At 44.7% G+C, this 26,180-nt stretch overlaps 1 protein-coding gene across 1 annotated transcript in view; it reads left to right on the top strand.

Annotated features, from left to right (window-relative positions):
• Positions 1 to 2,490: 2,490 nt before the first annotated feature.
• Positions 2,491 to 26,180, top strand: part of LOC311147062 (calsyntenin-2-like) — a gene marked incomplete at its 5' end in the record, with an annotated part of 260,551 nt that continues 236,861 nt past the window's right edge. Inside the window, one exon of the mRNA XM_084183679.1 lies at positions 2,491 to 2,563. Coding sequence (XP_084039805.1) covers positions 2,491 to 2,563 — 73 coding nt within the window. The remainder of the gene's footprint in view (positions 2,564 to 26,180) is intronic.

Below are 26,180 nucleotides of genomic sequence, written 5' to 3' on the forward strand. Positions count from 1 at the left end.
AATAAAAGGCCACTCTAAAATGTGCAGTTTTGTCACACAACACAGTGCCACAGATGTCTCAAGTTTTGAGGAAGGTGGCAATTGACATGCTGACTGCAGGAATGTACACCAGAGCTGTTGCCAGATAATTTAATGTTAATTTCTCTATCATAAGCCGCCTCCAACGTCATTTTAGAGAATTTGGCAGTATGTCCAACCAGCCTCACAACCTCAGACCACGTGTCACTACGCCAGCCCAGGACCTCCACATCCGGCTTTTTCACCTGCGGGATCGTCTGAGACCAGCCAACCCGACAGATGATGAAACTGAGGAGTATTTCTGTCTGTAATAAAGCCCTTTTGTGGAGACAAACTCATTCTGATTGGCTGTGCCTGGCTCCCCAGTGGGTGGGCCTATCAAGCGCTATGATGAAACTGGCTCTCATGAGGACCACCACAGGAATGGAAGACCCAGAGTTACCTCTGCTGCAGAGGATAAGTTCATTAGAGTTACCAGCCTCAGAAATTGCAGCGCAACTAAATGCTTCACAGAGTTCAATAGCAAACAGATCTCAACATCAACTGTTCAGAGGAGACTGTGTGAATCAGGCCTTCATGGTTGAATTGCTGCAAAGAAACCACTACTAAAGGATACCAATAAGAAGAAGAGACTTGCTTGGGCCAAGAAACACGAGCAATGGACATTAGACCAGTGGAAATGTGTCCTTTCGTCTGGAGTCCAAATTGGAGATTTTTATTACAACCGCCGTGTTTTTGTGAGATGCAGTGTGGGTGAACGGATGATCTCCACATGTGTATTTCCCACCGTAAAGCATAGAAGAGGAGGTGTTATGGTGTGGGGGTGCTTTGCTGGTGACATTGTCTGTGATTTATTTAGAATTCAAGGCACACTTAACCAGCATGGCTACCACAGCATTCTGCAGCGATACGCCATCCCATCTGGTTTGGGCTTAGTGGGACTATCATTTGTTTTTCAACAGGACAATGACCCAACACACCTCCAGGCTGTGTAAGGGCTATTTTACCAATAAGGAGAGTGATGGAGTGCTGCATCAGATGACCTGGCCCCCACAATCCCCCGACCTCAACCAAATTGAAATGGTTTGGGATGAGTTGGACCGCAGAGTGAAGGAAAAGCAGCCAACAAGTGCTCAGCATATGTGGGAACTCCTTCAACACTGTTGGAAAAGAATTCCAGATGAAGCTGCTTGAGAGAATGCCAAGAGTGTGCAAAGCTGTCATCAAGGCAAAGGGTGGCTATTTGAAGAATCTCAAATATAAAATATATTTTGATTTGTTTAACACTTCTTTGGTTACTACATGATTCCATATGTGTTATTTCATAGTTTTGATGTCTTCACTATTATTCTACAATGTAGAAACTAGTAAAAATAAAGAAAAACCCTTGAATGAGTAGGTGTTCTAAAACTTTTGACCGGTAGTGTATATATACACACACACACACCAGTTTACTGGCTCCTCTCCTACACCCCAAGCCTCATCACGCCCACTCTAATGAGGTTCACACACACACACACAAATACACACACACACATACATTGGTTTGGGCTCCAATGTAACCAGTTATTTTCCTCTGTGTCTCTGACTCTAGGGACTTTCTTCCTTCTCCCCCTGGCCCCTGACAGCATGAGGCAACACCACAGGGCTTAACACACACACACACACACAAACACACACTAATCCTTGGCACACACAGCAGGGAATGTTGTAAAATAATAAGAGAGAAACCAGACATATTGCCACAGGGTTACTTCATTTGGAGGAGTTAAATCTGGAGGAGGTACAGATGTACCATAGGTTTTAAGCCTTTGACAGGATTTTGATGTAATTGTACAATAGCCTACACAGAGCTGAGCTGTTGCAGTGAACATTTAAGACATCTTAGATAACATAGTTGCATTATATTTTCATAACAGCAAAAGTAATATTCATATGATTGAGAGAAGATTATGTATTGCTTAGTGGTCATTGTGGTTTATAATAGGCTACTGTAGTAAGCAACTTTATAAGCAACTCAAAGACTCCTACTCTTGCAATATGCTACACTAGAATGCAATCTATTCCATTAATGCAATAGTTATGATTAAATGTAAATGCTGGTGGTGATAAACAGACTGGTTGAATTGATAGGCTAATCAAGTCGAACACATCTTAAATAGAAGAAGTAGGCTACATGATGATAAAGCTCGTTATATTTTCCACTGCGTGACGTAGCAGTCTAGTCCCGGGGCGCGCTTTGTGTCCGGTCCCCTTCAAATATCAAAGGCTCAGCCAGCCACGCCAAACCATCGCTCCACCTAGTAGACTGTTGACTGGCACGGCACGCTTTCTGTCTCTCGCAGTCAGCTTCAGTTCCCTGCTTAACTCGCATTGAAAAGGTGTGTCGAACAGACATTGCAAGAAAGTAAGGTATATCAAGTGGGAGAGAGAGAGAGATCGCCTTGTCTTGGTCGAATTCGTTCTCCCATCATGGAGATGCTTGGAGTGCCATTTGCGCTGGTTTGGGTGGTTCTGTGGCTGTCCTGCGCTCTCGCTGGAAAAGGTAAGTGAGAATGAAAACTTGCTTACAGATTGTGATTCTGTATACTGGGGCATTGATAGACGCGAGCGTTGATTTCAAGAAGGATTTTCAGATGTTTCTTTACTATTTGAACTAAAGCTGGGCAATGGATAAATAAAAAAAGAGACATTCATTAAATTAATAATTCAACTGAAGCTTTCTTGATGTTTGATGGATGTCAGACAGCAGCCTACAGGCTACAAAATAGGTTGTTGAGCCCCTTGGAAGTTACCAGCATTTTAGTTTAAATGGGTTTCACGGGTTGCAGTTTATTGATGCCACTACCAACTTTGGTAAAACAGCATATCATCTATTTTACTAACTATCCATTTCTAGTCAATAATTGGAGGGTGTGTGCTGCAAATGAGGCAGCGATGCCGTGGTTAGGGAGGGACCTCATTGACCGTTCACACCGCACTCTGTCCAGCGCAGTGGCGCTTGTAGACTAGGCTATAGTAGGCTAGTAGACATGAGAGTATGGTAGTTAGGCTATTTGTAATATTACCTACTCGTATTCTCGTCTTCAAAGTACCGCAGAGTCATGTTGTCTAAAAAGGGCATCATCGGTGCACAGCGAGTCTAATTGAGTCTCAAGGGTGAGACTATGCCGAATTGGTTGGAAAATTACTAAATCAGAAAACATTGTTATTCTAACTCTCTTAATTCAGGATGCATATTAGTCATTCAATTGGTCAGCTGAGAAAGGAACAACTGTAATTAAAGAGTAATTATTCCTCTGATGTTAATGTAGTGATTTAGGGGTAACTGCTTGAGTGATGCTTGAACCAGCAACCTTGCAGCTTCAAGGTGAGTACATCGCCCATGTCAAAAAGGTATAGCTAGACTTCTTGACAGAGCTTATATCCTCACATATGCCTTGACTCCACCACAGCAATGTAATGTCAATGAGAAGGTGGATGTGACTGACCTTGAAATTAACCTGCAACTAGGATTGGAATTACTTTACTCTCCCTCTTATTGTATCTACTGTATGTGACCTTATTGTATCTACTGTATGTGACCTTATTGTATCTACTGTATGTGACCTTATTGTATCTACTGTGTGACCTTATTGTATCTACTGTGTGACCTTATTGTATCTACTGTATGTGACCTTATTGTATCTACTGTATGTGACCTTATTGTATCTACTGTATGTGACCTTATTGTATCTACTGTATGTGACCTTATTGTATCTACTGTGTGACCTTATTGTATCTACTGTATGTGACCTTATTGTATCTACTGTATGTGACCTTATTGTATCTACTGTGTGACCTTATTGTATCTACTGTATGTGACCTTATTGTATCTACTGTATGTGACCTTATTGTATCTACTGTGTGACCTTATTGTATCTACTGTATGTGACCTTATTGTATCTACTGTATGTGAACTAATTGTATCTACTGTATGTGAACTTATTGTATCTACTGTATGTGGATTGGAAAGCTGCCGCGGTCATCCCCCTCTTCAAAGGGGGTGACACTCTAGATCCAAACTGTTACAGACCCATATCCATCCTGCCCTGCCTTTCGAAAGTATTTGAAAGCCAAGTTAACAAACAGATCACCGACCATTTCGAATCCCACCGTACCTTCTCCGCTATGCAATCCGGTTTCCGAGCTGGTCATGGGTGCACTTCAGCCACGCTCAAGGTCCTAAACGATATTATAACCGCGATCAATAATAGACAGTACTGTGCAGCCATCTTCATCGACCTGGCCAAGGCTTTCGACTCTGTCAACCACCGCATTCTTATTGGCAGACTAAATAGCCTTGGTTTCTCAAATGACTGCCTCGCCTGGTTCACCAACTACTTCTCAGATAGAGTTCAATGTGTCAAATCAGAGGGCCTGTTGTCTGGACCTCTGGCAGTCTCTATGGGGGTGCCACAGGGTTCAATTCTTGGGCCGACTCTTTTCTCCGTGTATATCAATGATGTCGCTCTTGCTGCTGGTGACTCTCAGATCCACCTCTATGCAGACGACACCATTTTGTATACATCTGTCCCTTCATTGGACACTGTGTTAACAAACCTCCAAACGAGCTTCAATGCCATACAACACTCCTTCAGTAGCCTCCAACTGCTCTTAAACACTAGTAAAACTAAATGCATGCTCTTCAATCGAACGCTGCTGGCACCCGCCCACCCGACTAGAATCACTACTCTCGACGGGTCTGACCTAGAGTATGTGGACAACTACAAATACCTAGGTGTCTGGTTAGACTGTAAACTCTCCTTCCAGACTCACATTAAGAATCACCAATCCAAAGTTAAATCTAGAATCGGCTTCCTATTTCGCAACAAAGCCTCCTTCACTCATGCTGCCAAACATGCCCTCGTAAAACTGACTATCCTACCGATCCTTGACTTCGGCGATGTCATTTACAAAATAGCCTCCAACACTCTACTCAGCAAATTGGATGTAGTCTATCACAGTGCCATCCGTTTTGTCTCCAAAGCCCCATACACTACTCACCACTGTGACCTGTACGCTCTTGTTGGCTGGTCCTCACTACATGTTCGTCGTCAAACCCACTGGCTCCAGGCCATCTATACATTTACATTTACATTTTAGTCATTTAGCAGACGCTCTTAACCAGAGCGACTTACAGGAGCAATTAGGGTTAAGTGCCTTGCTCAAGGGCACATTAACGTCATTTAGCAGACGCTCTTAGCCAGAGCGACTCACAAATTGGTGCGTTCACCCTATAGCCAGTGGGATAACCACTTTACAATTTGGGGGGGGGGGGGGGGGGGGGTTAGAAGGAATACTTTATCCTATCCCAGGTATTCCTTAAAGAGGTGGGGTTTCAAATGTCTCCGGAAGGTGGTGAGTGACTCCGCTGTCCTGGCGTCGTGAGGGAGCTTGTTCCACCATTGGGGTGCCAGAGCAGCGAACAGTTTTGACTGGGCTGAGCGGGAGCTGTGCTTCCGCAGAGGAAGGGGAGCCAGCAGGCCAGAGGTGGATGAACGCAATGTCCTCGTTTGGGTGTAGGGACTGATCAGAGCCTGAAGGTACAGAGGTGCCGTTCCCCTCACTGCTCCATAGGCAAGCACCATGGTCTTGTAGCGGATGCGAGCTTCAACTGGAAGCCAGTGGAGTGTGCGGAGGAGGGGGGTGACGTGAGAGAACTTGGGAAGGTTGAACACCAGACGGGCTGCGGCATTCTGGATGAGTTGTAGGGGTTTAATGGCACAGGCAGGGAGCCCAGCCAACAGCGAGTTGCAGTAGTCCAGACGGGAGATGACAAGTGCCTGGACCAGGACCTGCGCCGCTTCCTGTGTAAGGCAGGGTCGCACTCTCCGAATGTTGTAGAGCATGAACCTGCAGGAGCGGGTCACCGCCTTGATGTTGGCGGAGAACGACAGGGTGTTGTCCAGGGTCACGCCTAGGCTCTTCGCACTCTGGGAGGAGGACACAGCGGAGTTGTCAACCGTGATGGCGAGATCATGGAACGGGCAGTCCTTCCCCGGGAGGAAGAGCAGCTCCGTCTTGCCAGGGTTCAGCTTGAGGTGGTGATCCGTCATCCATACTGATATGTCTGCCAGACATGCAGAGATGCGATTCGCCACCTGGTTATCAGAAGGGGGAAAGGAGAAGATTAGTTGTGTATCGTCAGCGTAGCAATGATAGGAGAGACCATGTGAGGATATGACAGAGCCAAGTGACTTGGTGTATAGGGAGAAAAGGAGAGGGCCCAGAACCGATCCCTGGGGGACACCAGTGGTGAGAGCACGTGGTGCGGAGACAGCTTCCCGCCACGCCACTTGGTAGGAGCGACCGGTCAGGTAGGACGCAATCCAGGAGTGAGCCGCGCCGGAGATGCCCATCTCGGAGAGGGTGGAGAGGAGGATCTGATGGTTCACAGTATCAAAGGCAGCAGACAGGTCTAGAAGGACAAGAGCAGAGGAGAGAGAGTTAGCTTTAGCAGTGCGGAGAGTCTCCGTGACACAGAGAAGAGCAGTCTCAGTTGAATGACCAGTCCTGAAACCTGATTGGTTTGGATCAAGAAGGTCATTCTGAGAGAGATAGCAAGAGAGTTGGCTAAAGACGGCACGCTCAATAGTTTTGGAAAGAAAAGAAAGAAGGGATACTGGTCTGTAGTTGTTGACATCAGTGGGGTCGAGTGTTGGTTTTTTGAGGAGGGGAGCAACTCTCGCTCTCTTGAAGACGGAAGGGACATGGCCAGCGGTCAAGGATGAGTTGATCAGCGAGGTGAGGTAGGGGAGAAGGTCACCGGAGATGGTCTGGAGAAGGGAGGAGGGGATGGGGTCAAGCGGGCAGGTTGTTGGGCGGCCTGCAGTCACAAGTCGCAGGATTTTATCTGGAGAGAGAGGGGAGAAAGAAGTCAAAGCATAGGGTAGGGCAGTGTGAGCAGGACCAGCAGTGTTATTAGACTTAACAAACGAGGATCGGATGTCGTCAACCTTCTTTTCAAAGTGGTTGACGAAGTCATCCACAGAGAGAGAGGAGGGGGGGGGGGGGGGGGGAGGATTCAGGAGGGAGGAAAATGTGGCAAAGAGCTTCCTAGGGTTAGAGGCAGATGCTTGGAATTTAGAGTGGTAGAAGGTGGCCTTAGCAGCAGAAACAGATGAAGAAAATGTAGAGAGGAGGGAGTGAAAAGATGCCAGGTCGGTAGGGAGTTTAGTTTTCTTCCATTTCCTCTCCGCTGCCCGGAGCTCTGTTCTGTGAGCTCGCAGTGAGTCATCAAGCCACGGAGCTGGGGGGGAGGACCGAGCCGGCCGGGAGGATAGGGGACACAGAGAGTCAAAGGATGCAGAAAGGGAGGAGAGGAGGGTTGAGGAGGCAGAATCAGGAGATTGGAGGGAGAAGGATTGAGCAGAGGGAAGAGATGATAGGATGGAAGAGGAGAGAGTAGTGGGAGAGAGAGAGCGAAGGTTGCGGCGGCGCATTACCATCTGTGTAGGGGCAGAGTGAGTAGTGTGGGAGGAGAGCGAGAGAGAAAAGGAAACAAAGTAGTGGTCGGAGACTTGGAGGGGAGTTGCAGTGAGATTAGTAGAGGAGCAGCATCTAGTGAAGATGAGGTCAAGCGTATTGCCTGCCTTGTGAGTAGGGGGGGACGGTGAGAGGGTGAGGTCAAAAGAGGAGAGGAGTGGAAAGAAGGAGGCAGAGAGAAATGAGTCAAACGTGGACATAGGGAGGTTGAAATCCCCCAAAACTGTGAGGGGTGAGCCATCCTCAGGAAAGGAACTTATCAAGGCGTCAAGCTCGTTGATGAACTCTCCAAGGGAACCTGGAGGGCGATAGATGACAAGGATATTAAGCTTAAATGGGTTAGTGACTGTGACAGCATGGAATTCAAATGAGGAGATAGACAGATGGGTTAGGGGAAAAATTGAGAATGTCCACTTGGGAGAGATGAGGATTCCTGTACCACCACCCCTCTGACCAGATGCTCTCGGGGTATGCGAGAACACATGGTCAGACGAGGAGAGAGCAGTAGGAGTAGCCGTGTTTTCAGTGGTGATCCATGTTTCCGTCAGCGCCAGGAAGTCGAGGGACTGGAGGTTGGCATAGGCTGGGATGAAGTCAGCTTTGTTGGCAGCAGAACGGCAGTTCCAGAGGCTGCCTGCGACCTGGAACTCCAGGTGAGGGGTGCGAGCAGGGACCACCAGGTTGGAGAGGCAGCAGCCGCGCGGTGTTGTGCGTTGTTTGTGTAGCCTGTGCAGAGACGAGAGAACAGGGATAGGCAGAGGCATAGTTGACAGGCTGTAGCAAATGGCTACAAAAATGCAGAGGAGATCGGAATGAAATGAGCTAAGCATCTGGGAGAGGAGAGAGGGGGGCCTCCCTCACCAAAAACTTCTACCTCAGAAACTAAAATTGTTTCACTGAACAGTTGTTCAATGTTTAAAGGAATAAACTCAAACCCACTTTATTCAGCTAGCCAACTATGACACCATAGCTGACTAGCATGCTAGCATCCAATAACACACAGTTTAACACACAGTTAAGCACAAATACTCACAACAAACCACCAATAGTGTGTTAACTAGCTAACCAGCATGCCAGCATCCAGTAACACACAGCCAAGCACAAACACTTGGTCACAGCAAACCACCAATAGTGTGATAACACACTGAACAGATCATTCGTGTCTGTGTCAAGTTCCTTTCATGACGCAGCAATGATTCAACATTGGCTAGCTAGGACAAGTATATTGTAATTAGCTACTACCGTACCGTTCGCTGGTCGTGCTGGGTAGCTAGCAATGGCCACTGTGTTGGCTTTGTTTTAAGAACGGCTAGCTAGCTAGCTTCGTGCTACACCCGGCACACAATGGCTACTGTGTTGACTCTGACTCTGTTCGAAAAAACGGCTAATTAGCTCGCTTCGTGCTACAGCCGGCACGGCGGAAGACACTGCCAAGACACAGTAGCTACCCACGATACCTAGCTATGACGCCGTAGCTAACTAGCAAGCTAGCATCCATTAACACACAATTAGCACCAATACTTGGTTACAACAAACTGCCAAGAGTGTGTTAGCACACTAAACAGATGATTCATGTCCGTGTCTAGTTCCTTACATAACGCAGAACGCAGCAAAAATTAAACGTTGGCTAGAAGCACATTTAACAGTGGGAACAGCTAATCGTTACCAGTAGCTACCCGCTAGCTAGCTAGCCTCGTGCTTCGATACTAACCTACAATAACCTACGGAAACCTACAATAACAACAATACTAACCTATAATAAATACAATACCTACCTACACTAACTACCAACCTACGATCTAATGCATGGTTAAGCTATACTCAACACCAAATGAGAAGTTTGCTTACCTCCAGCTAGAGAGCTAGCTAGCCTCGAGCTTCAATACTAGCCTACAATAACCTACGGAAACCTACAATAACAACAATACTAACCTATAATAAATACAATACCTAACTACAACTAACTACCAACCTACGATCTAATGCATGGTTAAGCTATACTCAACACCAAATGAGAAGTTTGCTTACCTCCAGCTAGAGAGCTAGAGAGCTAGAGAAAAACACGTCCTCTCCCGACTGCTGCTCCCTCATACCTCATAAATCACTGCTAGGCAAATCCCTGCCTTATCTTAGCTCATTGGTCACCATAGCAGCACCCACCCGTAGTCTGCGCTCCAGCAGGTATATCTCACTGGTCATCCCCAAAGCCAACACCTCCTTTGGCCACCATTCCTTCCAGTTCTCTGCTGCCAATGACTGGAACGAATTGCAAAAATCTCTGAAGCTGGAGACTCTTATCTCCCTCACTAACTTTAAACATCAGTTGTCAGAGCACCTTACCGATCACTGCACCTGTACACAGCCCATCTGAAATTAGCCCACCCAACTACCTCATCCCTATATTGTTATTTATTTTGCTCTTTTGCACCCCAGTATCTCTATTTGCACATAATCTCTTGCACATGTAGCTTTCCAGTGTTAATACTAATTGTAATTTTTTTGCACTATAGCCTATTTATTGCCTTACCTCCATAACTTGCTACATTTGCACACACTGTATATGTTGTATTTTTTGACTTTATGTTTTTTTACCCCATATGTAACTCTGTGTTGTTGTTTTTATCGCACTGCTTTGCTTTATCTTGGCCAGGTCGCAGTTGTAAATGAGAACTTGTTCTCAACTGGCTTACCTGGTTAAATAAAGGTAAAAAAAAAAACTGTATGTGACCTTATTGTGTCTACTGTATGTGAACTTATTGTATCTACTGTATGTGAACTTATTGTATCTACTGTGTGACCTTATTGTATCTACTGTGTGATCTTATTGTATCTACTGTTTGACCTTATTGTATCTACTGTGTGACCTTATTGTATCTACTGTATGTGAACTTATTGTATCTACTGTGTGACCTTATTGTACCTACTGTATGTGAACTTATTGTATCTACTATATGTGAATTTATTGTATCTACTGTGTGACCTTATTGTATCCACTGTATGTGAAATTATTGTATCTACTGTATGTGACCTTATTGTATTTACTGTATGTGAACTTATTGTATCTACTGTATGTGACCTTATTGTATCTACTGTGTGACCTTATTGTATCTACTGTATGTGACCTTATTGTATCTACTGTATGTGACCTTATTGTATCTACTGTATGGGACCTTATTGTATCTACTGTGTGACCTTATTGTATCTACTGTATGTGACCTTATTGTATCTACTGTATGGGACCTTATTGTATCTACTGTGTGACCTTATTGGAGTAAGGAAAGAAAGACTCCTGAACTGTGTGTGTGTGTGTGTGTGTGTGTGTGTGTGTTTTCGCGCAAGTGAAAGAGAGATATCTATGAGTGTGATCACATTTGGGTTGTGTGACAACCCGAAAACAAAGCTCTTCTAAGTTATGTGACTAAGACGTATCTTCTGTTACATAAGATAGAACGACCAAAACATACATACACCATCACAGAAGAGCGAGAGAGAGAGAGAGAGAGAAAGACAAGAGAGTGAAAGAGAGAAAAACTGGGTCAGATTTATGGATGCCTTTTCAGGAGAGGCGCTCCATTATCCAAGTGGTACATAAAGTGGAACGATTGAGCATAACTCAGGCTTTTCATGCGTGACTTAAGAACGCGGCAGTGCCTGGGAACTGTTCCGCCCACCTTTCTCTCTCTCTCTCTCTCTCTCTCTCTCTCTGGCTCTTTCTCTCCTCCTCTGTCTTTCTCTCTCCCTCGCTTGGATGACGTTGCTGGGGAGGCAGATAGACGGGAGGGAAAAATGCCTCGAGATGGAGAACGGAGAAAGGTGCTCTTTCAACCCGCGCTCCACACTTGTCATTCTCTCTCTCGTTCTCTCTCTCCCTTTATTTTTCTCTCTCTCTCGTTCTCTCTCTCAAAAGTGTCTTATCTTGAGATGTTTTTTTTTCTCATTTCAAGGGCTTACTGGTCAGATGTAAATGTTAGATGTTTTCTCCTCCCTTGTTTCTCTCTCTGTCTCTCTCTTTCTCTCTGTCCAATTTTCTCCCCCCTCATTTCATCTCTTCCCTCCCTCAATCTCTCCCTTTCTCTCCTTTACCCTCTCCCTTTCTCTTCCCCCCCACCCCCTGTCTTTGGGTAACATCTTTGCTTGGCGTGCTGGTTTGTTAAGGGGACGTAAGGCCTTTTGTTGAGCCGAACCGTTATGGAAATAAGCTGCTTCAATTAGTTAATTACACAGCATGCCTCATTAGAGTGGGCGTGATGAGGCACGGGACAGAGAGGAAGAGCCGGTAAACTGGGATGGTGTGTGTGTGCGTGCGCGCCAACTGGTCAGATAGCCCCGGTGGGTCCCTTTGGTCAGTACTGCTCAATCTGTGCTAGAAAAACATTTCATGCAGCATTGAGCTCTGACTCAGACACATTCCCACTCACACACACACCGCTGAACCCCCCCCCCCCCATCCCCTACACACGTCATTTTCCCAATCTCTCCATCCTCCACCAATGGCAAATTGTCAGCAGACAAGCCCACCCAATTACAATGGGGCGCTGCTCTGGAGGACTGGCATATCCCAGCAAGCCGTTCCACTCCCCTATGGACAGCTGGAGACTGAAGTCTACTCTATAGACTGAGTGTACTCTACAGAGAGAGAGAGAGAGAGAGAGAGAGAGAGAGAGAGAGAGAGAGAGAGAGAGAGAGAGAGAGAGAGAGAGAGAGAGAGAGAGAGAGAGAGAGAGAGAGAGAGAGAGAGAGAGAGAGAGAGAGAGAGAGAGAGAGAGAGAGAGAGAGAGAGAGAGAGAGAGAGAGAGAGAGAGAGAGAGAGACTTCAGGACAGTGTTTTTCTACCTGGTAGTGAGAGGAACTGACTGCAGCTGTTTCAGTCTCCAAATCACACCTGCAGTGTGCCTTGTCAGCTAGCATATCATTCTCTCTCTGTCTCTCTGTCTCTCTCTCTCTCTGTCTCTCTCTCTCTCTCTGACTCTGTATTCCTTGCTCTCTATCTTGCTATGTACCCCCTCTCCTCCCCACTGCTATCTATTTCTCTAGACCTCAAACAGTGAAAAAAGGGATGTACCATGCTGTTTTTAATTACAGATCCAACATAAACCTATTACCATTAAAATGGCTCTGCGTGTGCATATGCATATCAGTGAGTGTATGTGTATCGGTGAGAAAGATAGACATAGAAATAGTGTGTGTGTGTAGGGTGTGTCTGTAAGGGGGGTGTAGGGCAGGGGTTTAGGGGGTTGACACGACAAGGGCGGTGTGTGTGTGTATGTTTGTGTGTGTGCATGTATGTGTATCCGTGTGTGTGTATGTATGTGTGTGTGTATCCATGTGTGTGTATGCATGTGTGTGTGTGTGTGTATTATCATCCAATAACAGTAGTCTCTGTTGTGCAGCGATAGTGCTGACAGATAGTTACATCCTCATGTGCCACAGACAACAATGGTCACAGGGAAACATGATGCGTGACTGACAATATGGTAAGACCAACTACAGAGGTTGAGCTTGAGAGAAATATAACTAAAACAGAACTAAAAAGAACTAAACCAGAAGAGATACTCTGAGTATGTGTGTGTGAGAGAGAGAGAGAGAGAGAGAGAGAGAGAGAGAGAGAGAGAGATGGGAGAAAGAGAGCAAGAGAGGGTGTGTGAGGGAGAGGGAGACGGTGTTCACACACACCTGGTTCACCTGAAGCTACGTTCACAGCTCGGGGAACGAGGGACCGCAGCGGGGCGGAAAAATTTAAGCGTGCCCCCATAAAAGTGTTAATTTTCATGATGCCTCTCACAGTCAAAGGCATTATCTTCCTCTCTCGTTTCCCTCCCTATTTCCCCCTCTCTCTCTATCCTTTTTTCTCTTTCTACCCTGCAGCGACACATTTGATTTGGTTGAAATGTGTCGGTACAAATGTGGCTGCTTCTCTGTCAGACAATTCCCATATTTTAGACGTTGCTCATCTGAATGGAGCTGTCAGCTTTGACAATAAACTAAATCTGCCGGACTACAAAGCAGTTGTCCTCTCTCTCTTTCTCTCCCGATCTTCCACCTCTCTCCTTGTCTCTCTTTCTTACTTTCTTATCACCCCCTGCTCTTTGTCTTTCTAAACAGTGAGTCAGACTGCCCTGCCCTCTGTCTCAGTCTGCACATTGGCCACAAGGGGTGGTGGTCTCAGATTAACAGAGGTTACTGTCATTTGCTGGAGCTTGGCTTCCTTATACACTGAGTGTACATGACATAGTCTGTCTAGGTGATTCCAGGTGAAAGCTATGATCCCTTATTGATGTCACTTGTTAAATCCACTTCAATCAGTGTAGATGAAGGGGAGGAGACTGGATAAATAAGGATTTTTAAGCCTTGAGACAATTGAGACATGGATTGTGTATGTGTGTCATTCAGAGGATGAATGGCAAGACAAAAGATTGAAGTGCCTTTGAATGGGTTATGGTAGTAGGTGCCAGGCGCAACGGTTTGTGTTAAGAACTGCAACGCTGCTTGGTTTTTTCTACGCTCAACAGTTTCCCATGTGTATCAAGAATGGTCCACCACCCAAAGGACATCCAGTCAACTTGACACAACTGTGGGAAGCATTGGAATCAACATGGGCCAGCATCCCTGTGGAATTCTTTTGACACCTCATAGAGTCCAAGCCCGACCAATTGAGGCTGTTCTGAGGGCAAAATGGGGTGCAACTCAATATTAGGAAGGTGTTCTTAATGTTTTGTACACTCAGTGTATGCGTTACCGCTCTCCTAGAGCTCCACTTTAGTCCTTAGTCCCTAGTCCCTAATGTATCCTAATTCTATTTCTATGGTCTTTGACTTGTATTCTGCTGTAACATAACCTTATTATTGGATGTTATGGAGTGGAGGAAGATAGAAACTCCAGGGGCTTGATAAAGTAGTCTGAACTGAACACCTGCAGTCTAACTAAAGGGGCCAGGAGTGTGTGTACATGCGCGTGCGTGCGTCTGTACGCATGTGAGTGTGCACGTGTGTGAGAGAGAGAGAGAGAGAGAGAGCGAGACTAACGCACAAGTGTGGTTCTCCTAACTACCTAAGTTACACCTGCGTACAGTCTTGACAGCCTCTGTGCTTACTAAGGCCTTTTAATAAACCATCCATCTGCCGTGAGCCTGATCACAGCTTTGTGACTAATTAGCCTCTCTTCATTAGCAGGCCTTGGACTTCTGATCAAGCTGTCCTGAAATGTCACAATGCTACTGCAGTTCTCACTATACTGTAGGGTCAAATGCTAACTTGAGGTGTATATGCGTGCATTAAACTCTTGTGTAAAATGGATATTGATGTCATTGGGAGTTTGATGTTAGGCATGTTTGAAGTTACTTTTATATACCTGTTAGGATCTGTATATGTGGGACAGGTGACTGTATGATGTGATTTACATTTATGTAAAATATATGACTTGATGGGGTGGATTAGAAAATACTAACGCCACTTTGGTGTGGTGGGGTTGGAGGGAACTTTTAGATGCCCAGAGAAATAGCTTAACCATCCATGCACATGTACAGTACTACAGCTGTTATCCCCAGTTTCTAAACTTATGTATTTCAATCACTGTAACCCGAACAAACCGTGTATATCACTCATAACTGAATTAGAATATGTGTTCATCACTATGAGACTGTTCATTTGACATACCGGGATGATTTTGTGTTTGAGTCTTGTGTTAGTCTTGGCGGAGTGTGTGTGTGTGTTCGTTTGTGTGTGTGTTCGTGTGTGTTCGTGTGTGTGTGTTCGTGTGTGTGTGTTCGAGTGTGTGTGTTCGTGTGTGTGTGTTCGTGTGTGTGTGTTCGTGTGTGTGTCTACCTGTGGGACTGAGCATATCTGAGCTGATGACAGATAGCAGATAGCTTCCCCTTGACTACTCATTACTACTGTTACAGCTACTACTCCAGCCTTCCCTGCCTCAACACCTGTGTGTGTGTGTGGTATTCCTCACAACAACAACAACAACTACCTGCTATTTTCCATCCGTGACCAAACACCTGTGTGTATGTGTGTGTGTGTGTGTGTGTGTGTGTGTGTGTGTGCATCATTCCTCAAACCTTACAGCAACCTGTCATACCTTCTCTCCTCCAGCCGAGAGAAACACGTCTGTGCCTGTAGGTGTGTATGGCACCACCATCCCTTCCCTGTCCCCAATGGCCTTCCTACAGTACTGTCTGTTTTAAATGGAGGCAGGGCTGTTCATTCTGAATGGGTGATACTGTAATGTTAGTGGCTGCAGCTGCCTTGTGTCCTGCAGCCTGTCTTCCATAATGTGACACATTCTGAGCATCAGGAACGGTGCTGACCTATTTCCAGCATTGTCCATCCCCCTGTGTGTTTCTTCCAGAGAGTCATTTATAAGAGTGAACGTGCGTGTGCATGTGTGTGTGTGTGTGTGCCATCGAGATGGGGAAAAGGAGAGCGTATGTGTGTTAGTCACTGTGTATGTTTAGGATGTGTAGTAGTCTGAGAGAAAGTCAGTGTTTCTTTTTGTTTGTGTGTGTTGGCACATGCATGCATGTACAGTGGGGAAAAAAAGTATTTAGTCAGCCACCAATTGTGCAAGTTCTCCGACTTAAAAAGATGAGAGAAGCCTGTAATTTTCATCATAGGTACACGTCAACTATGACAGACAAAATGAGGGGAAAAAATCCAGAAAATCACATTGTAGGATTTTTAATGAATTTATTTGCAAATTATGGTGGAAAATAAGTATTTGGTCAATAACAAAAGTTTCTCAATACTTTGTTATATACCCTTTGTTGGCAATGACACAGGTCAAACGTTTTCTGTAAGTCTTCACGAGGTTTTCACACACTGTTGCTGGTATTTTGGCCCATTCCTCCATGCAGATCTCCTCTAGAGCAGTGATGTTTTGGGGCTGTCGCTGGGCAACACGGACTTTCAACTCCCTCCAAAGATTTTCTATGGGGTTGAGATCTGGAGACTGGCTAGGCCACTCCAGGACCTTGAAATGCTTCTTACGAAGCCACTCCTTCGTTGCCCGGGCGGTGTGTTTGGGATCATTGTCATGCTGAAAGACCCAGCCACATTTCATCTTCAATGCCCTTGCTGATGGAAGGAGGTTTTCATTCAAAATCTCACGATACATGGCCCCATTCATTCTTTCCTTTACACGGATCAGTCGTCCTGGTCCCTTTGCAGAAAAACAGCCCCAAAGCATGATGTTTCCACCCCCATGCTTCACAGTAGGTATGGTGTTCTTTGGATGCAACTCAGCATTCTTTGTCCTCCAAACACGACGAGTTGAGTTTTTACCAAAAAGTTATATTTTGGTTTCATCTGACCATATGACATTCTCCCAATCCTCTTCTGGATCATCCAAATGCACTCTAGCAAACTTCAGACGGGCCTGGACATGTACTGGCTTAAGCAGGGGGACACGTCTGGCACTGCAGGATTTGAGTCCCTGGCGGCGTAGTGTGTTACTGATGGTAGGCTTTGTTACTTTGGTCCCAGCTCTCTGCAGGTCATTCACTAGGTCCCCCCGTGTGGTTCTGGGATTTTTGCTCACCGTTCTTGTGATCATTTTGACCCCACGGGGTGAGATCTTGCGTGGAGCCCCAGATCGAGGGAGATTATCAGTGGTCTTGTATGTCTTCCATTTCCTAATAATTGCTCCCACAGTTGATTTCTTCAAACCAAGCTGCTTACCTATTGCAGATTCAGTCTTCCCAGCCTGGTGCAGGTCTACAATTTTGTTTCTGGTGTCCTTTGACAGCTCTTTGGTCTTGGCCATAGTGGAGTTTGGAGTGTGACTGTTTGAGGTTGTGGACAGGTGTCTTTTATACTGATAACAAGTTCAAACAGGTGCCATTAATACAGGTAACGAGTGGAGGACAGAGGAGCCTCTTAAAGAAGAAGTTACAGGTCTGTGAGAGCCAGAAATATTGCTTGTTTGTAGGTGACCAAATACTTATTTTCCACCATAATTTGCAAATAAATTCATTAAAAATCCTACAATGTGATTTTCTGGATTTTTTTTCTCAATTTGTCTGTCATAGTTGATGTGTACCTATGATGAAAATTACAGGCCTCTCTCATCTTTTTAAGTGGGAGAACTTGCACAATTGGTGGCTGACTAAATACTTTTTTTCCCCACTGTATGTGCGTGTGTGTATGTGTGTGTGTGTTTGTGTGTATGTTTGCGTCTGTGTGTGGAAGTCCAGGTTTGCATGTGTGTGTATGAGTATGTATGCAATGCATGTACAGTGGGGAGAACAAGTATTTGATACACTGCCGACTTTGCAGGTTTTCCTACTTACAAAGCATGTAGAGGTCTGTAATTTTTATCATAGGTACACTTCAACTCTGAGAGACGGAATCTAAAATAAAAATCCAGAAAATCACATTGTATGATTTTTAAGTAATTAATTTGCATTTTATTGCATGACATAAGTATTTGATCACCTACCAACCAGTAAGAATTCTGGCTCTCACAGACCTGTTAGTTTTTCTTTAAGAATCCCTCCTGTTCTCCACTCATTACCAGTATTAACTGCATCTGTTTGAACTCGTTACCTGTATAAAAGACACCTGTCCACACACTCAATCAAACAGACTCCAACCTCTCCACAATGGCCAAGACCAGAGAGCTGTGTAAGGACATCAGGGATAAAATTGTAGACCTGCACAAGGCTGGGATGGGCTACAGGACAATAGGCAAGCAGCTTGGTGAGAAGGCAACAACTGTTGGCGCAATTATTAGAAAATGGAAGATGTTCAAGATGACGGTCAATCACCCTCGGTCTGGGGCTCCATGCAAGATCTCACCTCGTGGGGCATCAATGATCATGAGGAAGGTGAGGGATCAGCCCAGAACTACACGGCAGGACCTGGTCAATGACCTGAAGAGAGCTGGGACCACAGTCTCAAAGAAAACCATTAGAAACACACTACGCCGTCATGGATTAAAATCCTGCAGCGCACGCAAGGTCCCCCTGCTCAAGCCAGCGCATGTCCAGGCCCGTCTGAAGTTTGCCAATGACCATCTGGATGATCCAGAGGAGGAATGGGAGAAGGTCATGTGGTCTGATGAGACAAAAATAGAGCTTTTGGAGGAAGAAGAAGGATGAGTACAACCCCAAGAACACCATCCCAACCGTGAAGCATGGAGGTGGAAACATCATTCTTTGGGGATGCTTTTCTGCAAAGGGGACAGGACAACTGCACCGTATTGAGGGGAGGATGGATGGGGCCATGTATCACGAGATCTTGGCCAACAACCTCCTTCCCTCAGTAAGAGCATTGAAGATGGGTCGTGGCTGGGTCTTCCAGCATGACAACGACCCGAAACACACAGCCAGGGCAACTAAGGAGTGGCTCCGTAAGAAGCATCTCAAGGTCCTGGAGTGGCCTAGCCAGTCTCCAGACCTGAACCCAATAGAAAATCTTTGGAGGGAGCTGAAAGTCCGTATTGCCCTGCGACAGCCCCGAAACCTGAAGGATCTGGAGAAGGTCTGTATGGAGGACTGGGCCAAAATCCCTGCTGCAGTGTGTGCAAACCTGGTCAAGACCTACATGAAACGTATGATCTCTGTAATTGCAAACAAAGGTTTCTGTACCAAATATTAAGTTCTGCTTTTCTGATGTATCAAATACTTATGTCATGCAATAAAATGCAAATTAATTACTTTAAAATCATACAATGTGATTTTCTGGATTTTTGTCTCTCACAGTTGAAGTGTACCTATGATAAAAATTACAGACCTCTACATGCTTTGTAAGTAGGAAAACCTGCAAAATCGGCAGTGTATCAAATACTTGTTCTCCCCACTGTATGTGTGTACTGAGTGAGCACTGTGTGTTATCTCTGACAGTAGCGTCTCCTCCTCCTCTCCTCTCCTGCTCTCCTCTCCTCTCCTCTCCTCTCCTCTCCTCTCCTCTCCTCTCCTCTCCTCTCCTCTCCTCTCCTCTCCTGTCCTCTCCTCTCCTCTCCTACTGTATATTGTTGTAATTCTCTTTGTCTTACTGGCCTCTCCTGTGAGACTGGCCCCCACCGCACAAGCGTTCGAGCGGAACATAACCTTCTGCATCCTGACCGTACCCAGTCTTCCACCTGCTGTTTGAAACTCAACCGGAGCTTCCATCATTACGTAGCTGTTATGTCTTACTTAGTGTTAGTTTTGCTCTATCCCAACCCCTTCTCTTCTGCTGTCGCCCCCACCACTTTGAGCGCAGCATGGTCTCATTAGAATAGGTCAAAATAGTGACATGAACCGTAGAAGATATATACAGTGTATATACAGTACCAGTCAAAAGTTTGGACACACCTACTCATTCAAGGGTTTTTCTTTATTGTTACTATTTTCTACATTGTAGAATAATAGTGAAGACATCAAAACTATGAAGTAAAACATATGGAATCATGTAGTAACCAAAAAAGTGTTAAACAAATCAAAATATAATTTATATTTGAGATTCTTCAAATAGTCACCCTTTGCCTTTATGACAGCTTCTTGGCATTCTCTCAACCAGCTTCACCTGGAATGCTTTTCCAACAGTCTTGAAGGAGTTCCCACATATGCTGAGCACTTGTTGGCTGCTTTTCCTTCACTCTGCCGTCCGACTCATCCCAAACCATCTCAATTGGGTTGAGGCCGGGGGATTGTGGAGGCCAGGTCATCTGATGAAGTACTCCATCACTCTCCTTCTTGGTAAAATAGCCCTTACACAGCCTGGAGGTGTGTTGGGTCATTGTCCTGTTGAAAAACAAATGATAGTCCCACTAATCCCAAACCAGATGGGATGGCGTATCGCTGCAGAATGCTGTGTTAGCCATGCTGGTTAAGTGTGCCTTGAATTCTAAATAAATCACAGACAGTGTCACCAGTAAAGCACCCCCACACCATAACACCTCCTCCTCCATGCTTTACGGTGGGAACTACACAGGCGGAGATCATCCGTTCACCCACACCGCGTCTCACAAAGACACGGCGGTTGGATCCAAAAATCTCCAATTTGGACTCCAGACCAAAGGACACATTTACACCGGTCTAATGTCCATTGCTTGTGTTTCTTGGCCCAAGTAGGTCTCTTCTTATTATTGGTGTCCTTTAGTAGTGGTTTCTTTGCAGCAATTAGACCATGAAGGCCTGATTCACGCAGTCTCCTCTGAACAGTTGATGTTGAGATGTGTCTGTGACTTGAACTCTGTGAAGCATTTATTTGGGGCTGCAATTTCTGAGGCTGGTAACTCTAATGAACTTATCGTCTGCAGCAGAGGTAACTCTGGGTCTTCCATTCCTGTGGTGGTCCTCATGAGAGCCAGTTTCATCATAGCACTTGATGGTTTTTACGACTGCACTTGAAGAAACTTTCAAAGTTCTTGAAATGTTCCGTATTGACTGATGGACTGTCGTTTAAAAGTAATGATGGACTGTCGTTTGTCTTTGCTTATTTGAGCTGTTCTTGCCATAATATGGACTTGGTATTTTACCAAATAGGGCTATCTTCTGTATACCCCCCCTACCTTGTCACAACACAACTGCTTGGCTGAAACGCATTAAGAAGGAAATAAATTCCACAAATTAACTTTTAAGAAGGCACACCTGTTAATTGAAATGCATTCCAGGTGACTACCTCATGAAGCTGGTTGAGAGAATGCCAAGAGTGTGCAAAGCTGTCATCAAGGCAATGGGTGGCTATTTGAAGAATCTCAAATATATATTTTGATTTGTTTAACACTTTCTTGGTTACTACATATTTCCATATGTGTTATTTCATAGTTTTGATGTCTTCACCATTATTCTACAATGTAAGTAATAGTAAAAATAAAGAACAACCCTTGAATGAGTAGGTGTGTCCAAACTTTTGACTGGTAGTGTATATACAGTGCATTCGGAAAATATTCACACCCCTTTACTTTTTTCACATTTTGTTACGTTACAGCCTTATTCTAAATTGTATTGAATTGTTTTATTTCTTCATCAATCTACACACAATACCTCATAATGACAAAGCAAAAACAGGTTTTTAGAAATGTTTGCAAATGTATAAACATTTTAAAACTGAAATATGACATTTACATAAGCATTCAGACCCTTTACTCAGTACTTTCTTGAAGCACCTTTGGGAGCGATTACAGCCTCAAGTCTTCTTGGGTATGACGCTACAAGCTTGGCACACCTGTATTTGGGGAGTTTCTCCCATTCTTCTCTGCAGATCTTGTCAAGCTCTGTCAGGTTGAATGGGGAGCATCGCAGCACAGCTATTTTCAGGTTTCTCCAGAGACGTTCGATCGGGTTCAAGTCCAGGCTCTGGCTGGGCCACTCAAGGACTTTCATAGACTTGTCCCGAAGCCACTCCTGCGTTGTCTTGGCTGTGTGCTTAGGGTCGTTGTCCTGTTGGAAGGTGAACCTTCACCCCAGTCTGAGGTCCTGAGCGTTCTGGAGCAGGTTTTCATCAAGGATCTCTCTGTACTTTGCTCCGTTCATCTTTACTTCGATCCTGACTAGTCTCCCAGTCCCTTCCTTAGAAAAACATCCCCACAGCATGATGCTGCCACCACCATGCTTCACCGTAGGGATGGTGCCAGGTTTCCTCCAGATGTGACACTTGGCATTCAGGCCAAAGAGTTCAATCTTGGTTTCATCAGACCAGAGAATCTTGTTTCTCCTGGTCTGAGAGTCTTTAGCTGCCTTTTGGCAAACTCCAAGCGGGCTGTTATGTGCCTTTTACTGAGGAGTGGCTTCCGTCTGGCCAATATCATAAAAGCCTGATTGGTGGAGTGCTGCAGAGATGGTTGTCCTTCTGGAAGGTTCTCCCATTTCCACAGAGGAACTCTGGAGCCATTCTCCCGCGATTGTTCAGTTTGGCTGGGTGGCCAGCTCTAGGAAGAGTCTTGGTGGTTCGAGAATTTCTTCCATTTAAGAATGATGGAGGCCACTGTGTTCTTGGGGACCTTCAATGCTGCAGACATTTTTTGGTACCCTTCCCCAGATAGAATCCTGTCTCGTAGTTCTACGGACAATTACTTAGACCTCATGGCTTGGTTTTTGCTCTGACATGCACTGTCAACTGTGGGATCTTTATATAGACAGGTGTGTGCCTTTCCAAATCATGTCCAATCAATTGGATGTACCACAGGTGGACTCCAATCAAGTTGTAGAAAGAGCTCAAGGATAATAAATGGAAACAGGATGCACCTGAGCTCAATTTCAAGTCTAATAGCAAAGTATCTGAATACTTACAGTTGAAGTCAGAAGTTTACATACACCTTAGCCAAATATATTTAAACTAAGTTTTTCACAATTCCTGACATTTAATCCTAGTAAAAATTCCCTGTCTTAGGTCAGTTAGGATCACCACTTTATTTTAAGAATGTGAAAGGTCAGAATAATAGTAGAGAAAATGATTTATTTCAGCTTTTATTTCTTTCATCACATTCCCAGTGGGTCAGAAGTTTACCTACACTCAATTATTATTTGGTAGCATTGCCTTTAAATTGGGTCAAACGTTTTGGGTAGCTTTCCACAAGAGTCAGGTTTGTAGGCCTCCTTGCTCGCACACGCTTTTTCAGTTCTGCCCACAAATTTTCTATAGGATTGAGGTCAGGGCTTGGTGATGGCCACTCCAATACCTTGACTTTGTTGTCCTTAAGCCATTTTGCCACAACTTTGGAAGTATGTTCGGGGTCATTGTCCATTTGGAAGACCCATTTGCGAACAAGCTTTAACTTCCTGACTGATGTCTTGAGATGTTGCTTCAATATATCCATATAATTTTCCTTCCTCATGATGCCATCTATTTTGTGAAGTGCACCAGTCCCTCATGCAGCAAAGCACCCCCACAGCATAATGCTGCCACCCCCGTGCTTCACGGTTGGGATGGTGTTCTTCGGCTTGCAAGACACCCCTTTTTCCTCCAAACATAACGATGGTCATTATGGCCAAACAGTTCTATTTTTGTTTCATCAGACCAGAGGACATTTCTCCAAAAAGTACAATCTTTGTCCCCATGTGCAGTTGCAAACCGTAGTCTGGCTTTTTTATGGCGGTTTTGGAGCAGTGGCTTCTTCCTTGCTGAGCGGCCTTTCAGGTTATGTCGATATAGGACAGGTTATGTCGATATAGGAAAAAGTATTTGATCCCATTTACATTTACATTTTAGTCATTTAGCAGACGCTCTTATCCAGAGCGACTTACAGTTAGTGAGTGCATACATTATTATTATTATATATATTTTTCATACTGGCCCCCCGTGGGAATCTAACCCACAACCCTGGCGTTGCAAACGCCATGCTCTATAAACTGAGCTACATCCCTGCCGGCCATTCCCTCCCCTACCCTGGACTACGCTGGGCCAATTGTGCGCCGCTTATGTAAATGTCATATTTCAGTTTTTAAATGTTTATACATTTGCAAACATTTCTAAAAACCTGTTTTTGCTTTGTCATTATGAGGTATTGTGTGTAGATTGATGAAGAAATAAAACAATTCAATCCCCTGCTGATTTTGTACGTTTGCCCACTGATAAAGAAATGATCAGTCTATAATTTTAATGGTAGGTTTATTTGAACAGTGAAAGACAGAATAACAACAGAAAAATCCAGAAAAACGCATGTCAAAAATGTTATAAATTGATTTGCATTTTAATGAGGGAAATAAGTATTTGACCCTCTCTCAATCAGAAAGATTTCTGCCTCCCAGGTGTCTTTTATACAGGTAACAGCTGATATTAGGAGCACACTCTTAAAGGGAGTGCTCCTAATCTCAGTTTGTTACCTGTATAAAAGACACCTGTCCACAGAAGCAATCAATCAATCAGATTCCAAACTCTTCACCATGTCCAAGACCAAAAAGCTCTCCAAGGATGTCAGGGACAAGATTGTAGACCTACACAAGGCTGGAATGGGCTACAAGACCATCGCCAAGCAGCTTGGTGAGAAGGTGACAACAGTTGGTGTGATTATTCGCAAATGGAAGAAACACAAAATAACTGTCACTCTCTCTCAGCCTGGGGCTCCATGCAAGATCTCACCTCGTGGAGTTGCAATGATCATGAGAACGGTGAGGAATCAGCCCAGAACTACACGGGAGGATCTTGTCAATGATCTCAAGGCAGCTGGGACCATAGTCACCAAGAAAACAATTGGTAACACACTACGCCGTGAAGGACTGAAATCCTGCAGCGCCCGCAAGGTCCCCCTGCTCAAGAAAGCACATATACAGGCCCGTTTGAAGTTTGCCAATGAACATCTGAATGATTCAGAGGAGAACTGGGTGAAAGTGTTGTGGTCAGATGAGACCAAAATCGAGCTCTTTGGCATCAACTCAACTCGCCGTGTTTGGAGGAGGAGGAATGCTGCCTATGAACCCAAAACACACGGCCAAGGCAACAAAGGAGTGGCTCAAGAAGAAGCACATTAAGGTCCTGGAGTGGCCTAGCCAGTCTCCAGACCTTAATCCCATAGAAAATCTGTGGAGGGAGCTGAAGGTTCGAGTTGCCAAACGTCAGGCTTGAAGCCTTAATTACTTGGAGAAGATCTGCAAAGAGGAGTGGGACAAAATCCCTCCTGAGATGTGTGCAAACCTGGTGGCCAACTACAAGAAACGTCTGACCTCTGTGATTTCCAACAAGGGTTTTGCCACCAAGTACTAAGTAATGTTTTGCAGAGGGGTCAAATACTTATTTCCCTCATTAAAATGCAAATCAATTTATAAAAATTTTGACATCCGTTTTTCTGGATCTTTTTGTTGTTATTCTGTCTCTCACTGTTCAAATAAACCTACCATTAAAATTATAGACTGATCATTTCTTTGTCAGTGGGCAAACGTACAAAATCAGCCGGGGATCAAATACTTTTTTCCTTCACTGTAGATACTTTTGTACCTGTTTCCTCCAGCATCTTCACAAGGTCCTTTGCTGTTGTTCTGGGATTGATTTGCACTTTTCGCAACAAAGTACGTTCATCTCTAGGAGACAGAACGCGTCTCCTTCCTGAGCGGTATGACAGCTGCGTGGTCCCATGGTGTTTATACTCTCGTACTATTGTTTGTACAGATGAATGTGGTACCTTCAGGTGTTTGGAAATTGCTCCCAAGGATGAACCAGACTTGTGGAGGTCTACAATCTTTTTTCTGAGGTCTTGATTGATTTATTTTGATTTTCCCATGATGTCAAGCAAAGAGGCACTGAGATTGAAGGTAGGCCTTGAAATACATCCACAGGTACACCTCCAATTGACTCAAATTATGTCAATTAGCCTATCAGAAGCTTCTAAAGCCATGATATCATTTTCTGGGACTTTCCAAGCTGTTTAAAGGCACAGTCAACTTAGTGTATGTAAACTTCTGACCCACTGGAATTGTGATATAGTGAATTATAAGTGAAATAATCTGTCTGTAAACAATTGTTGGAAAAATTACTTGTGTCATGCACAAAGTAGATGTCCTAACCAACTTGCCAAAACGATGGTTTGTTAACAAGAAATTTGTAGAGTGGTTGAAAAACTAGTTTTAATTCTTTGTCCTCCAAACACGACGAGTTGAGTTTTGACCAAAAAGTTCTATTTTGGTTTCATCTGACCATATGACATTCTCCCAATCCTCTTCTGGATCATCCAAATGCACTCTAGCAAACTTCAGACGGGCCTGGACATGAACTGGCTTA

Source organism: Coregonus lavaretus (assembly GCF_964263955.1).
Source record: "Coregonus lavaretus genome assembly, chromosome: 19".
Lineage (NCBI taxonomy): Eukaryota > Metazoa > Chordata > Actinopteri > Salmoniformes > Salmonidae > Coregonus > Coregonus lavaretus.